At 45.2% G+C, this 16,332-nt stretch overlaps 1 protein-coding gene across 1 annotated transcript in view; it reads right to left on the reverse strand.

The window, feature by feature from the left end:
- BARD1 (BRCA1 associated RING domain 1) overlaps positions 1-15,439 on the reverse strand; it is a 65,285-nt gene extending 49,846 nt beyond the window's left edge. Inside the window, exons 1-2 of the mRNA XM_070423302.1 lie at positions 15,297-15,439; positions 5,125-5,181 (exon numbers count right to left, since the gene is read on the reverse strand). Coding sequence (XP_070279403.1) covers positions 5,125-5,181; positions 15,297-15,439 — 200 coding nt within the window. The remainder of the gene's footprint in view (positions 1-5,124; positions 5,182-15,296) is intronic.
- Between the last annotated feature and the right edge of the window lie 893 nt (positions 15,440-16,332).

The raw sequence follows: 16,332 nt of genomic DNA on the forward strand, positions 1-16,332 counted from the left end.
AGTACACTGGTTAAAAATTGCTGGGATATATCAAAACCATCTTTTATTTGTTTTTTATTTTTACTTTTTTAAAATTTATCTTCATTGTTGTAAGGATTGTTTTGTTTTTGTTTTCCCACTGACCCCTCCACTCGGCACCCATTACTCCAAGGCCTTCACCACTCTATTGTCTGTGTATCAAAACCATCTTTTAAAAATGCATGGTATTTGTGGCATTGCTCAGCACTTACAAAACTCCAGATCTGCAAAGAATAGAAACAGCTACCCTAATTCTGGGCACCATAGAATCCAAATGAACCAAAATTGTTCTGAATTGTTTCTTTCCTATGTTTATGTCATTTAAAGATGACATTTTCTTTTAAGATGTTCTCATGCCTCTCTTAATCTTTCATTGGCTATTTTAAGTCACAGACCCCTTTAGAATCCAATTAAATGTACGTATGGCTCTCTCCTTCTCTCTTACACATACACACACACTCACACACACACACACACACACACACGCACAAATGTACCTTACATATAATTTCATGGAGTCTGTTATGTTTCAGCAGTTTGTCACTAATCTATTATGCACAGTGAGACAAATTAAATCTGTTTGCTAGAGTAGAAACAGGGAGTGGGCATCATTTCATAAGAGGATCATGGGAGGCCTTTTGGAGGAGGTGACATTTGAGCTGAAGTGTAACTGATGAAGTTACCTCACACATATTTGGCAAAAATATGTTCCAGGTGTAAGAAAAAGCATGTGCAAAAAAGTCCTGGGCCAGGAGTGAGATTGATGCTTCATGAACTTAGAGGAGGTGGCTGGAACTTGGTGAGCCAAAGGGAAGTGTGGTCCAAGAGGGGAGCAGAAACTAGGTCCCATCCATGGTCTGTAGACCTTAGTGCAAAGTTTGGGTTTCATTCGCATTGTAACCAGAAGCCACTGAAAGATTTAAGGCAGGTAGTGGTATGGATGTGATTTACACTTTAAGAGCACTGACAAGCATGAGGAAAGTGGGGGAGAGGATCACTTATGAACTTTGTGAAGTGGTAATACGATGATGGCATGGACTAAAGTGTAAACAGTAGTAAATACGGAAAAAGGTGAAAAAACTCAAGATTCGGGGCACATTTTGAGATGAAACTGACAGAACTTAATGATGTGGGATAAGGAAGAAAAACATCTATCAGGTATGACTTATGGTTTCTGCCTTGAGCAACTCTGCAGTCAGTAATATCACTTATTTCTCTGAAGACCACCAAGACAGGAACAGGTTGAAAGGGATGATGGTCCAGAGATCTGCTCTGAAAATACCAAATCAGAAATCCCTTTCATCCTCCAAATGGGGATATCAGGTAGGTGATAGGTACTACTTCCTACCCCTTCACCTGCCACCAATGCCCACATAACAGATCCATGTTTCTAGCAACAAAATCGGGACCCCAGGCATAGCTGCTTCCCACACATCCCCAGCCCACTGAAGTCACAAAGCAAATTATTTTCCTATGAGCTTAAACTTCACACTGCAGTTTTCTCAGCCCAGACAGTTCCATAGTTGTAGAGGGCCGCCGGGGAGGCACCTAGGCATCTACACTAATAAAAGAGAAACATGGTAACTGGCGTACGACTGCTACCCTTTTCACTGGCTAATCAGTGAGTATATGCAAATTAACTGTCAGCCAAGATGGCGGCCGGCAGCCAGGCAGCTGGAAGCGAACATGAGGCTTGCTTGCTTCAGTGACTACAGACTCCAATGTTCCCCGCCTGACTTGCCGGCCTCTGAGCCGGCAGTTTGAAACTTTGTAACAAATATAGAAGATAAACAAAACCCCAGAAACCAGCTTTCAGATCTCAGAGCTAGAGTTATACATTGTTTTGATTATAGAATGCTCAGCAGCGGAAGCCTCAGAGCTACAGCCAGAGCTAAAGCTGGCCCAGAATAAAATTTAAAAAAGAGAAAAAAAAGGAGCGGTTGGAAGCTTCAGTTAACAACCACCAGCCTGAAAGCAGCCCTCAGCCCCTCACCCAGACTGGCCAGGCACCCCAGTGGGGACCCCCACCCTGAAGGGTGTGTGACCAGCTGCAAACAGCCATCATCCCCTCATCCAGGCTGGCCAGGCACCACAGTGGGGACCCCCACCCTGATCCAGGACACCCTTCAGGGCAAACCAGCCGGCCCCCAGGCCTCTATCCTATATAGTAAAAGGGAAATATGCCTCCCAGCACCGGGATCAGCGGAGACGCGAGGCCTCCTGGCACCGGATCAGCGTGACAGGGGGCAGCGCCCAAACCCCCTGATTGCCCTGCGGCTCTGTGTGTGACAGGGTGCGGCTTCCCAACCCCCTGATCACCCTGCAGCTCTGTGTGTGACAGGGGGCGGAGCCACAACCTCCCTATTCGCCCTGCTCTGTTCGTGACAGGGGAAGGCACCCCAACCCCCTGATTGCCCTGCGGCTCTGTGTGTGACAGGGTGCAGCACACCAACCCCCTGATCGGCCCTGCTCTGTGTGTGACAGGGTGCAGCGCTCCACCGCCGCGCCCCCCCACGGGCCCTGCTCTGTGTGTGACAGGGTAGAGCCATAACCTCTCCGTCGGCCCTGCCCCGAGTGTGACAGTGGTGGCGCCCCAACCCCCTGATCGGCCCTGCTCTGTGGGTGATAGAGGGTGGCGCCCCAACCCCCCTCCAAAGGCCTTGCTCTGTGTGTGACAGGGTAGAGCCATAACCTCCCCATTGGCCCTGCCCTGAGTGTGACAGGGTGCAGCGCCCCAACCCCCTGATCCGCCCTGCTCTGTGTGTGACAGGGGGCGGTGCCCCAACTCCCCTATTGGCCCTACTCTGTGAGTGACAGGGGGGAGCTCCTCAACCCCCTGATCGGCCCTGCTCTGTGCGTGACAGGGGGGAGCTCCCCAACCCCCTGATCGACCCTGCTCTGTGTGTGACAGGGTACGGAGCCCCAACCCCCCTGATGGGCCCTGCTCTGTGAGTGATAGGGGGTAGCGCCCCAACCCCCTGATCGGCCCTGCTCTGTGAGCGACAGGGAGCAGCGCCCCAACCCCCTGATTGGCCCTGCTCTGTGTGTGACAGGGGGCAGTGCCCCAACCCCCTGATCGGCCCTGCTCTGTGTGTGACAGGGGGTGGCGCCGCAACCTCCCCATCAACCCTGCCTTGAGTGTGACAGGGGGCGGTGCCCCAACCCCCCAATCGGCCCTACCCTGAGCGTGACTGAGGGTGGCATCACAACCTCCCGATCCGCCCTGCTCTGTGCATGATAGGGGGCGGCGCCCCAACTCCCCAATCGGCCCTGCTCTGAGCCTGACCAGGGGCTGCACTTAGGGATTGGGCCTGCCCTCTGCCACCCGGGAGCAGGCCTAAGCCAGCAGGTCGTTATCTCCCGAGGGGTCCCAGACTGCGAGAGGGCACAGGCCAGGCTGGGGGACCCCTCCCCCCCCCGCCCCCCGAGTGCACAAATTTTTGTGCACCGGGCCTCTAGTTTTCGTATAATTATTGTCAGCTGAACTCAGAGCATAGGCAGAGCCACGCCCTGGGAACATGCTTCCCCAATAAGGCTGGACATGTTAATCAGGCAGGGGCGGAACTAGTTATGTAAATCTAGGCCTTTAAAATAAACCTGCTGTGTGGCTCAGGCCGCTTTTGCCGCCTCTCCATCAGAGAGGATGATGCCCACCTGGCCCCAGCTTAAAATCTATTTCTGCATCTTGGTCTTTCTTTAATTTCTTAATCCCCAGCTCCTCCACTCAGCAAATGGACTGTTTCCTTTTCCATGCGGGACATGGAAAAGAGAGAAACAGCCCCCCACACATAGTCATAACTTGAAATAATTAAAAGGGGAGATAGGCAGAGATAGAAAAGGTTGTGCTGGGGACCAGAGTTTTGCCACCCTTAAGTCTGTCCTACCCTTAGAGTCTAAGGGTCAAAGACAATTAAACAAACACATTCAGTCCTTAAATTGATTTCTTCTGAATAAGAAACAGGATGAGATGAAAATCTAGTATTGTGTAAGCCAGGGCTGTCATATTATCATTATAACATGGATATAATTTCACCATAACTATTAGAGCTTGAATTATGTCCCCCAAAAAGTTTTTCCTCCAGTACGTGTGAATGTGATCTTATTTGAAAATAGGGTCTTTGCAAATAATCATGTTAAGATGAGATCACTAGGGTGAGCCCTAATACAATGACAGGTTACTTATAAAAAGGAGAGATTTGGCCCTAACTGGTTTGGCTCAGTGGATAGAGCGTCGGCCTGCGGACTGAAAGGTCCCAGGTTCGATTCTGGTCAAGGGCATGTGCCTTGGTTGCGGGCACATACCCAGTAGGGAGTGTGCAGGAGGCAGCTGATCGATGTTTCTCTCTCATCGATGTTTCTAACTTTCTATCCTTCTCCTTCCTCTCTGTAAAAAAATCAATAAAATATATTTAAAAAAATAAAATAAAATAAAATAAAAAGGAGAGATTTGGACACAAGAGACAAACATGCCCACCATGTAAACATGAAAGCTAAGACCAGAGTGATGTATCCACAAGCCAAGGAATGCCAAGGACTGCCAGATGATGAAGTTTCTCCACCAGAATGCAGGAAAGAGGGTGGGACAGAGTCTCCCTCACAGCCCTCCGAAGAACCACCCCTGCTGACACCTTGCTCTTGGACTTCTGGCCTCCAGAAGGGAGAGACAATACATTTCTGTTGTTCTAAGCCACCCAGTTTTGGTGCTTTGAAGAAACTAACACAATTACTATAAGAACTAGACTTTTATAGTTTAGAAAGTCTAGATTCAAAACTAACTGGAAGAAAAAAAAAGACATATTTGAATTATATAGTAGATATTAATTTTCCCCCAAATATAGCAAAGATGCTTATTAAACTTTATAACTTTGATCAAGTCATCCTCTTAAAGCTTTGATTTCTTTCTTGTAAATTAAGATATTTATAAGGGTCAAAATGAGATAATATAGAAGTAAGTTACCGTGCAGTATAAGACAGCTACACAAACATAAAAAAATTACCACCAATATGAATACATGACTATTACTAGTAAAAAGCATAGTTGCTACATAGGTATGTATTAATTATATATGTGATATATACAATATATATCAAGTCATAACTACTTACCTACAGAATATGTGCTCACATCTTCCTAAACACACAGGCTCTTTCAGAATATTAGTGCTGTTTGAAGAAAGGAAAACAATCGAGACTTAGTCACTTATAGATAAACGTTTTATACCCAACATTTCATAAATCCAAGGCCCAACACTATTATATTTCTTTCTTTTCTCAAAGCAGATGTTAAGGATGTGGTCATCCTGGTTAAATATTTTATCATAACACATTCGTGCACTTTGGGGGAGAGGGGTCCTCCTCAGCCCGGCCTGCACTCTCTTGCAGTCCGGGACCCCTCGGGGATGTCCGACTGCTGGCTTAGGCCCGCTCCCCAGCTCACTGCTCCTTGGCACTGCCTCGAGGGCAGCTCCTGCGTTCAGCATCTGCTCCCTGGTGGCCAGTTCACATCATAGCGACCGGTCATTCCCCTGTTTGGTCAATTTGCATATTAGGGTTTTATTATATAGGATACTTGCTGAATTCAAATAACAACTACCAAATTTGGTACAAATTGTAACTTTTTTAATAACATATACTGGGAAGTCATAGAAAGGAGTAACTTTGTTCGGGCATCTCTAAACACTCAGGCATACAAATCTATAATGCCAGATAGACCCCACAGTCCACTGCTTCCTCACCAGCTCTCAGGCTATGAGTAACCATCATAAAAAGACAGAATGACATACAAATATATCTCTACAAATTTATGTGGTAGCTTCTTTATCTTTGTGCTGCTATCAAAGTGATGTATTAGATGTTGTGAGTAAACAAACAATCCCCATGCTCCTCAATCCCATTAACTTTACTGCAGCCAAATGCTGTGAGCTTTTCACCACCTAGACTCATTCCTACCTCTTACCCTCCCCTTCCACACACAGATGAAAAGATCTCCTTCAGTCATTTTCCCTCTTAACATGTGCTACCATATTAGTCCCTAAATCCCGCATTTTCTCTGGCTCCTAAAGTATTCTATTCTCATCATCATCACCTTCTCCCCTCGCATATAAACATGCACAGATAATCTCTCCTTCAACCTAAAAGAAAAATTGCTTTCTTTAGATTGTGCCTCCCACTCTACTTTTTGACCAGCTCTCCCCTTCCTAAGTTCTTAAAGTGCTCTATCCAGTTAAATCCATCTCCTTACCTTGCTAGCTCTAACTTCCCACTGCTGAAACTGCTCTCCAAAGCATTGTTGGTCCTCATTCTCCATGACCTCTCTGTGAAATAACATTTACATCACCCTCTTTCCTGAAACCTTTCCTCCCATTGAGCTTTAATTTTTTTTATTTATCTGCCTATTTCAGCATTTCTTAAGCTGCTGCTTCTCCTATCTATCAATGTAGGCCGACCCCCAGGATGCAGTCCACAGCATTCTAGCTTTCTCTGGCAATATGACTCAATGCCTTAATTCTTCTGTTTCTAACCTTAAATTTCCTTTCTAAGATGACTGTGAACCCTTTACCTACATATTACTGTCATAATTAGCTAGTTTATTAATATTAATAATAGAGAACAAAAGGGAGACCAGACACTATAAACATGGTCATCTGCGCAGCTTCACCAGGAAGCTACAACTTCACGCTCCCCAGGAAATCACCAGTCCATTCCCTGCAGATCACTGGGGGAAGGAATGGCACCAAGAGGGAGATCCATACATGCACAGTGAAGTCGGTGTGACAAAGGAAAGGTGTTTGTGTGTCAATCCAGCCTGGGAAAAAGAGCATTGTCTAGATGGGTGAAGCCACACTGCAAGAAAGCAAAATCTTGGAAGGTTAAAAATCCCCAAAGAGTTTCCTCTCCCTTGCCTTCTGCTTCTCCCTTACCTTCACTTGCTCCTTGCTTGATCTGCACTCGCTGGCCATGTGGCCTTAAATAGCCACGTGACGCAAAGGACTGCAGCTGGGAACACAAGCTAAGCTAGCCAGATGCTGGACTGGTCTACACTTTAATATAGAACAAAAACTCTGGGCAGTGGCCTTAACCCTGGCACAAGAAATAATTTTTCTCCCCTCTTCTAAGCTCTTCTAGCGAACAATCAAACTAACATGAGACAGATTAACAGGAGAAAATGTTCCGAGTTTATTACAGATGTACCTGCAGGGGTGTCACTGACATAAGACCCAGAAAAAAAGACACTGAGAAGCTGAGGTTTATGTGCCATTTTGGACAAAGGAGGAAGGGATAGGGGTCTAGGACTTCCCAGGCGAAGTAGGCAATTCCTGAGTCCCTTGTTTCTTAATAACCAGTCTTGAATCAATGTCCCGAAGGACAGACTTAAGGGTGGCAAAACTCTGGTCCCCAGCACAACCTTTTCTATCTCTGCTCACCAAGAACTCCGTGCTCTCCTGAGGCCAGTCTCTGTACCATTTCTCAAATACCCTGGCCCAACACCAAGCCCACAACTGCTCAGACTGTTCTCCCCCATCTAGAACACCCGTCCTCCGCCCCCATAACTATTCAGGCCCTCCGCGTTACCCAAATACTGCCCAGGAAGATAAAAATGTCACTACACAAAGCAGCCCAAGAAATCCTGCGTGTTAGTTTCCATGCTATCACTTTTGCTAAATCTGTGCCCTGCACCAGAAATGTAAAGCACATGGAAACAAAAATCTTAACTTCCACAGCTGAAAAGGCCTTTAAAAGAAAGAGTTTATTAGGCCATTGCTAGCAAAAAATACAGAAAGACAGGTCTGAGGAAATGGAGACAGGTATGTCCACCATCTAGAGTTTTACAAGTATTTTTTATACATCAAGTAGGCAAGAGAAAGCATTTACTTTAGCTATAGACATGAGAAGGTGAAGCAGGGCTAGTTCTGGGATAGGCCAGCAGAGTCCTAGCTATTCTCTTTTTGGATAATCTTGGATGCAGCCACCTGGAAATTAATTAGATGATTCCAACATACACCAGGGAGTGTGAGCAGTCATTTGTTGGTTTTGCACTGCAGTTAACTGATGAACACCTTTTTGTCTCTCCCTTCTATTCTCTGACCTGTTGTAATTTAACTTAAGACATCTCAGGTTTTTCTCCTTGTAGGCACAAAGTTGAATGTGTTACACTCTTTCCTAAGGGGTAGTTTTATAAGCCAAGTTACTATATATATGACTTAAGAGATTACAAAATGTTCCGACGTCCCAGAGAGATGGTATCTAGTTGAAAACAAAATATTTTGTATTTTATCTGCCTGATTCTGTTTTTTGTTTGTTCGTTTTTCTTGTTTGTTTCAAAATAGATTTTAGCCCTACAGACAAGAGATCTTGACTTTCATTTTTTTTCTGAGCTTCCCCGGCACACTATTACCTACCAACGTGGTGCTATATGAACAGCAAGATTTCAATAAATCCTTAGTGAAAGAACCAAATGGAAGACTCTACACAAAAATGCAGGCATAGTAACAATTCTATTTGGTCCTTCCCTTATTTTCTATTTAATATACATATATATATATATTAGAAAGAAAAAATCTAGAAGAATAAGAAAAGGCATCTGCAGGGTAACAGAATTTCTGTGCATTGAAAATTCTCACTGCAGTAGCACTTCTGTTACTTTACCTGTACTGGGTTTGGAAAGATCAGTGCAGTCACAGGGTCATAACTTAGGGAAGAACTAACTAGTAAGAACAAGCTATTAAAACAACAAAAAAAGTCCTATTGATATAAAATTTTCTTTGCAAAGGAAAAAAAAGGATAGTGAATTCAGTTGGTATTATCAGGCAGACCTATTTCTTAACTGAATGGCTCTCAAAGCTTCCATAATATATCAATTGCTATTTAATATTAGACAACATAGCTACCACAGTACTCTTACATTTTAGAAAATCTGCAAGGTATTTTTAAATGTGGAACAACATATTTAACACCAAAATGCACAGACCTCCAAGCCAATGAAACAATTTGCTGTATTCATCTTTACAAGAATAAACAAATCTGTTAACAAGTAAGGGATATGGATAATGGCATGGAAGCACTGTATTTTGTCCTTATTTTATATGCCACATTCAAGCAAATCGCATGGGAAAAATAAGAAAGCGTATCTAATTGTTCAGTGTCAATAACTACTAAATAAATCAGAGTCAAATATCCCAAAAGTCAAATGGACAATAGAATTCTATTATCAATGACTAATTATAATAGAACCTACCATGTGAAATGAGACAGACAAGTCACAGGGATTATATATATACCCAATTCCAATAATTTTGTTTATTCTCTCTTCAATTCCCTTTTCTCCAAAGCAAAGCAGTATCTAAGTAACTGCTGGTCTTCACCCCTACTACCTGATGTTCAAATGTTAAGTTTCAAAGCTCAGGCCTAGGCAATCATCTTTATACTCTCTTCCCTGCTCACTCCCAAAAGAATGCCTTCGATTACCATCTCTATGCAGATTTTTACTTCCAGTCTAATAGCTCTCCTCTGAGCTTCAGATCTGCTGACCAATAACTTCATTTGTAAGACCACCCCCTATGCTATGGGGGATAGTATTAAAGGGTGCTCAGTGTGTCTGGTAGTTTCCCTGGCCGTCACAAGCCCTATATAACACCAGGTACGTGTAGGACTGTAATAGGATTGCTCATGTTGTGGTTCTAGCTGCAATCCCAGGGGTAAAGACCTGTACCTTCTATACCTGCCCTGCCCTTAGTCATGTTTACTATGAGTAATTAACCCCAGGAACTTAGGGGGGCATTCATAGTAAGTCAAATGAATTAACCAGGTCCTTCTAGTATTTCCAATTTCAAAGCTTTTATGCATTAATTTAACAAACACTAAGAAACTATGTGTCTAGCACTGTGGCTGCAAATCTGAACCTGCTCTTATGAAATGTGTAGTGTAACTGAAGATAGGCATCAATCAAAGAATTAAAATACAACATCCTATATAATAAAGAGGTAATATGCAAATTAACCCTCACACTCTCACAAGATGGCTGCCTACGACCAGGCCAGCAGGGGGGTTAGTGAGGGACGACCAAACGACTGAACTGCAGGCTGCGTGAGGTGACCAGGCTGGCGGGGGCGGGGGGGGGGGGGGGGAGGCAGTTGGGGGCGACCAGGCTAGCAGGGGGAGGCAGTTGGGGGCAACCAGGCCAGCAGAGGGGGAAAGTTGGGGGCGACCAGGCTGGCGGGGGGGGGGGCAGTTAGGGGCGACCAGCCTGGCAGGGGGGGCAGTTAGGAGCAATCAGGCCAGCACACAGAGGCAGTAAGGGGCAATCAGGCTGGCAGGTGGGGGGCAGTTAGGGACGATCGGGCAGGCAGGCAGGTGAGTGGTTAGGAGCCAGTGGTCCCGGATTGCGAGAGGTTATCCCCCGAGGGGTCCTGGATTGGAGAGGGTGCAGGCTGGGCTGAGGGGCCCCCTTCCCGTGCACGAATTTCATGCATCAGGCCTCTAGTAAGTAAATAAAATCCACAATATGGAGAGCTATATGATACATACTGAACACCAATGATATGTGCCCTTTTCTGTATGTATGTTAAACTTCAATGAAAAGTTTTAAAACTTTTTAAATAACATTCAATGGACACTAATAATTATAGAATCTGCAAACTGGAGGGAACCTTAAATATCAGTTGCTCCACTTTCCTCATTTTATCGATGAGGACACTAGTCTCAGGAAAGCTACACGAATTGCTCTCCTTGGAAGTAAATAACTCTATGCATATCTCAAAGATATTGTAGGTTTAGTTCCAGCACACTGCAATAAACCCAGTGTCGCAATAAATCAAGTCCTAAGCTTTTGCTGGTAGGGGGTCCTGCCTTCAATTTGTAAAAACAAAACAAAACAAAACAAAAATGAACATCTCTATCTGTGAAGCACAATAAAGCCAGGTATGCCTCCATCTGAACCAACTGAATAGTCTGTTAGGCTACTAATCACTCTATGATTTGACCCTGCCTTAATTCTCTGCCAACCTGACTCGATCTACCTTTATTCTATAATAATTTTTAGCATATTATTTGCTAATGATCCCCTACCTGGCTCCATTTATAAAATCTACCCAAGGCCTAGTTCAAAAGCCCATGAAGCTTTCCTCCACTGGCTCCCGTTGGCCTTCATCATAATTATCATAATTTACCCTGAATGGGTACACATTCCATCCCTTAGAATTAAGCATATGCTCCTTAAGGGAAATGTCTCATCATATCCCCACTAACACAGTGCCTCAGGGATTGCTTGTTGCCCTAACGAATAACCAGCGCCAGAGCAAACAAAAAGGAGTGATCCTCAGTGAAGGGTCATTGGCCTTTGTGAATGCCCCTGAACACTGGAAACTCCCAAACGAAGGCAAGAGCTGACTGCTGGAGTCGGGAAGTCTATCCTTTACTTTACAAACACTCATGTAGCACTTAGACCAGCCGTGGGCAAACTACGGCCCACGGGCCGGATCCGTTTGAAATGAATAAAACTAAAAAAAAAAAAAAAAAAGACCGTACCCTTTTATGTAATGATGTTTACTTTGAATTTATATTAGTTCACACAAACACTCCAACCATGCTTTTGTTCCGGCCCTCCGGTCCAGTTTAAGAACCCATTGTGGCCCTCGAGTCAAAAAGTTTGCCCACCCCTGACTTAGACCCTAACCGGCACTGTTCGAAGGAGCTCATAAATATTAACTCATTTAATTCCCACAACAACCCTATACAGTACAAACTACTACTAATTCATTTCACAATGAAAAAAAAAGAAGAAGCAAACAAAGATGAATTAATTGGCCCAAAATCACTGAGTAAGGATTGGAAGCCAGGGTCCAAAATCCATGCTCTTAACCACTGAGCATACTGCCTCAAAACCTGATCGCCTGTTAGAGGACAAGCGATAATTCAGAAAAATAAAATCGCCTCTTCTGAAAACTGCAAAATTACTTTTTGACTTGTTTCCTAAAAGTTGATTTAAAAGGTGCTAGAACTCCACGTTATAATTCTCTTGGACACCAACTCCACACACACCCCCTCCCCCAATAAAATGTCAAGGTACCCAATTGTTTTAACTCACAAAATAGTATCATCTGATACCCGGGCTTCACACTGCAGCACCTGTGATCATTTCCTGCTTCCTTTAGGAACACAGTATTACTATGCTTTCTGCCAGCCTCTCAAATGATATGCTCCTCCTATTTCATATTTCCAAATCTTTAAATAGCTTCTATCTGGTTGTGAGGCTTGGACCTAACACAGATGTCACATCTGGCCTCTTGAACAATTCCATCAGTTCACCTTGCAGCCAGACTTATGCTAAAGGTCAAGAAAGGATGCCCTATTGTAGCCAATCTGTCCCCACCCGCAAGTAATGCTTGCTGCAAAATAGATCCAGCTGCATGCTGAATGTGAGGGTAATGGGGCAATCACTAGCCCTCCGGGTAGAGCTTTGACACTCTTAAAAGGACATTACTGACACACAGTTTCTAATAACATGACATTGCTTTGAATGGTAGGCAGCAAAAATAAGAAGCAGGCCGTCCTGATTGCTCCTTTCGAGCAATGATGCCCGGTAGCTACTAGGCAAAGGCAGAGGTGAAAAGAATGTTTTGCCCCACTATGGGTGAGGAGCACCTGCCATGCTGTATTCACTACAGGCAGTGCCAAACCTGCAGACACCAGGAGAGGAATGCAAAATCATTTCTTAATACTAAACCCGTGTGATAGAAAATTTCACACCAAAAAGGGATTTTTAAACTTAAGACATTTTACCTGTTCAAACCAAGCTTGGCAAACCATTGCCTACGTGCCAAATCAAGCCAGAAAGTTGTTTGTGTATAGCCCTTGAGCTACAAATGTTGCTTTTTAGGTTCAGAGCTATAAAAGCACAAAAATACTGAGACTGTCGCCAGCAAAGCCTAGCCTATTTACTGTTTGACCTTTACAGAAAAAGTTTGCAGAGCCCTATGTTAAAATACACATTCAAAGAAACAGTTGTGATTTAGTAACTAATCTATCAGTGGTTCACATATTCATTTTTTTTTTTAAGTCACTGGGGTTCAACATCATTCTCCAGTCAAGGAGGAGTTGTACTAAAAGTCCAGACCTAGCTACTTGATGCGGCTCTTATTGTCTGCTCAGTTAGAAACTGGAAAAGTATTTGCTAGGGGATAAAAAAATGAAACTGGCTTTATTAAATTTCAGGACAACCTAGAGATTATTCATATAAATCACCTATTTTGTTTCTTTCTCCCAAACCATTCAGCAAACAGACTATGCTTTTTTATATTTTTATAAGACACCTATTATCACTTATTCTATGACAACTACCGCACTTGGCACTTTCTTTACATGTGTAATTTCTTTTTTATATATATATTTTTTTATTGGTTTCAGAGAGGAAGGGAGAAGAAGAGAGAGTTAGAAACATCAATGATGAGAGAGAATCATTGATAGGCTGCCTCCTACATGCCCCACACTGGGGACCGAGCCCACAACCCAGGCATGTGTCCTTGGCCTGAATCGAACCTGGGACCCTTCAGTCGCAGGCTGACGCTCTATCCACTGAACCACGCCAGCTAGGGCTACATGTGAAATTTAATTTAGGCTCTTCACTCCCATAGAATTTTAACTTCGTAAGGGTTGGAGTTCTTTTCCTCACTTTGTTCATTAATGAATCCCAAATGCCTAGAACAGTGTCTGACACTTTGTAGGGGCTCAGTAAGTTTTTTAAATTATTATTAATGAACACTATCATCACTGAGATGGGGAAACTGAGGCACGGAGAGGTTGAATGACTTGGGCAATTCAATAGTGTCAAAGCTGGAACCTGAAATCAGGCAGCCTGACTGTGCAGTCCGAGTGAAGCCCTAAGTGGCTGCCCCAAAGCCTTCCACACAGAAACGTCCTTCTGAACATCTAACTTCCCTTGAACTGACTATCCAGGCATGTCTACAACTGCTCCTATCACAACAACTAACAGAGCCAGTTCTAAATCTGATTCTCAGGTGGATGGCCCCTGTGCCATGAGAAAGCACACACAACGCACTCAGAATGTCTTCAGGTACTCATTCTAGCAAAAGTGCCACTTTTTAAGTCTTAAAGTTTTTGTGAACAACATATAAGTGCAAAACTTGTGACAATTAAGTCCTTTTCATCCTTCAAGGGAGAGCTGCTATGTGACTTACACTTTATGTGTAACTAAGTTCTGCAAGCTGGAAATCAGAGGCGAAAAAAATCAAAACAGTCCAAAAAGGAAATATGGCCGGGATAACTACAAAGAGAGAAAACCCGACAGAGTGACAGTGATGCAGACATCCTGAGCTGTGCATGCAACAGGAGCTCAATAAACGCTTGAGAAGAAATGAAAAGTGAGACAAGCCCTTCTTGGGCTGTATAAGCCACCTTGCTTTCTATACCAGGCAGAGCTAATAGCGAAGAAGCAAGGAGTACAAGTCACAAAAAAGACGTCTTTAGACGGGATGAAAACTTTAGACTCAGGACTCACATGGTGTAACAACAGGAAGGAAAATAAGCCACCTAGGTCAGGGCACATGCGGGGGTTGCGGGCTCCATCCCCAGTAGGGGGCGTGCAGGTGGCAGCCGATCAACGATTTTCTCTCCTCATTGATGTTTCTAACTCTCTCTCCCTCTCCCTTCCTCTCTGAAATCAATAAAAAATATATTTAAAGTTAAAAAAAGAAGAAAAAAAACAACAACACAAAGTAGCATCTCTAAAGAGGAAACCCCAACCCCGTCTCCCTGACCAAACCAAAGAAACCTCCCAAACTCTCTCCTTCCCCCAAAAAAAGTTGCTACGGAGAAAAGGTCAGAGTCCAGCTCAGCAAAGAGCGACAGCTGCTTCCAACTTCGCGTCGGATTCTGGAATGAGCTTGTCACGAGGATCCGGGGCCCCACAAACAGTGCCCCTGCCTGAGCCCCGCCCCAGCCCGCAGATTCAAACTCTGGCGGCAGGCCGGGACCCGCATGCATTTTAACCGCACCTCCAGGCGATGCTCACGCCCGCTAAAGTCCAGAACTACCACCCGAATTGGGTTTGCTGGGGGGAAAAAAAAAGCTAGAAAGCCACCCAGAAATGTGAATGGGGCCGGGAGGGGATGACACACCAGATCTCCGGGCAGGTACCAGGCCGCCAGCTGCGGGATCGGCATGGCAGGAGGACCCGGAGGTGGGAAAAGGTCCCCCGCCCCCGAGGCCAGGCGACCCTCGCCCCCGCGTGGCCCCCGCGGCGCCCCCCGAGCGATCGTCCTCACCAGCGCGAGCAGCGCAGCAGCGTCTCCAGCCGGTTGAGCGCGGCGCGGCTGTGGGCCCAGGCGCCGCCGGCCGCCGGCTCCATGGCGGGCGCGGGACGCGGCTGGTTCCCGGAGCGGACCCTCAGGTCCCGGTTCCCCGGCATCGCCCCGCCTTCGCTTAAAAGACTCCTCGGAGAGCTGGGGGCGGGGAGGACCCGGACACCGATTCGGACGCCGCCGGCCTGCGAGCCGACCCGGCCCCAGCGATTCCCGGGTCTGGGTGGCGGGACGCCTGGGGGCGGGGCAGGCAGTGAAACCCGCCAAAATCCCGGCGCGCGGGATCGGGGGGCGGGGCCGGGAATGCGCGCCGAAGTTCTGTGGGCGGGGTCTCCGTGCGGAAGGGGGCGGGGATCGAGAACGCTCCGCCCCCTATGGGGGCGGGGGCATTTAAGGTTAAAAAGTGACATTGGGATTTTGATGCGGATTGTATTAAATCCGTATGTTGCTTTGGGTAATATGGCCATTTTAACTATTTTGATTTTTTGAAAAGTTTGTTTTTAACTGATGTCTGTTGCTAGAATAGCAAACCCATTAAACACATTATGCACTAAAAAAAAACACCAAAAAACAACAACACAGAACCATGAAAGTCCTTGCTTTCCTGGAACAATGATGGCACCCTCCTCTGAACTTAACCGGTGAAAAATCACACACCGAGAAGCGTTTATTGAGTGTTACCTACATATAAGGAGTGATGTTTCAATGACTGTTGAGCTTGGCAAAGCTTTGCTCATGACACTGAAAGTGCCACTCTCTTTACTCCTAAGAAATAACTTTTTTCTTGTCTGTTAAAGAGTGTGTCTACCCTCATGAGGATTTTTCATTGATCGCCATATTTATAGATAAGTCTGTTGAGCTCTTCTTATGCTTCTGCATCCAATTCACTACCAAAAATCTTTGCATTATTTCCCCTTACTTTACTCTCAAATCTACCCACTTCTCTCCATCTTCACTCTACAACAGGCCCAACTGTATTATGCTCACCTGGATTGTTCCC

The sequence above is a fragment of the Myotis yumanensis genome, unplaced genomic scaffold, assembly GCF_028538775.1.
Source record: "Myotis yumanensis isolate MYYU_CA2020_CCGP unplaced genomic scaffold, mMyoYum1.0.hap1 SCAF_8, whole genome shotgun sequence".
Lineage (NCBI taxonomy): Eukaryota > Metazoa > Chordata > Mammalia > Chiroptera > Vespertilionidae > Myotis > Myotis yumanensis.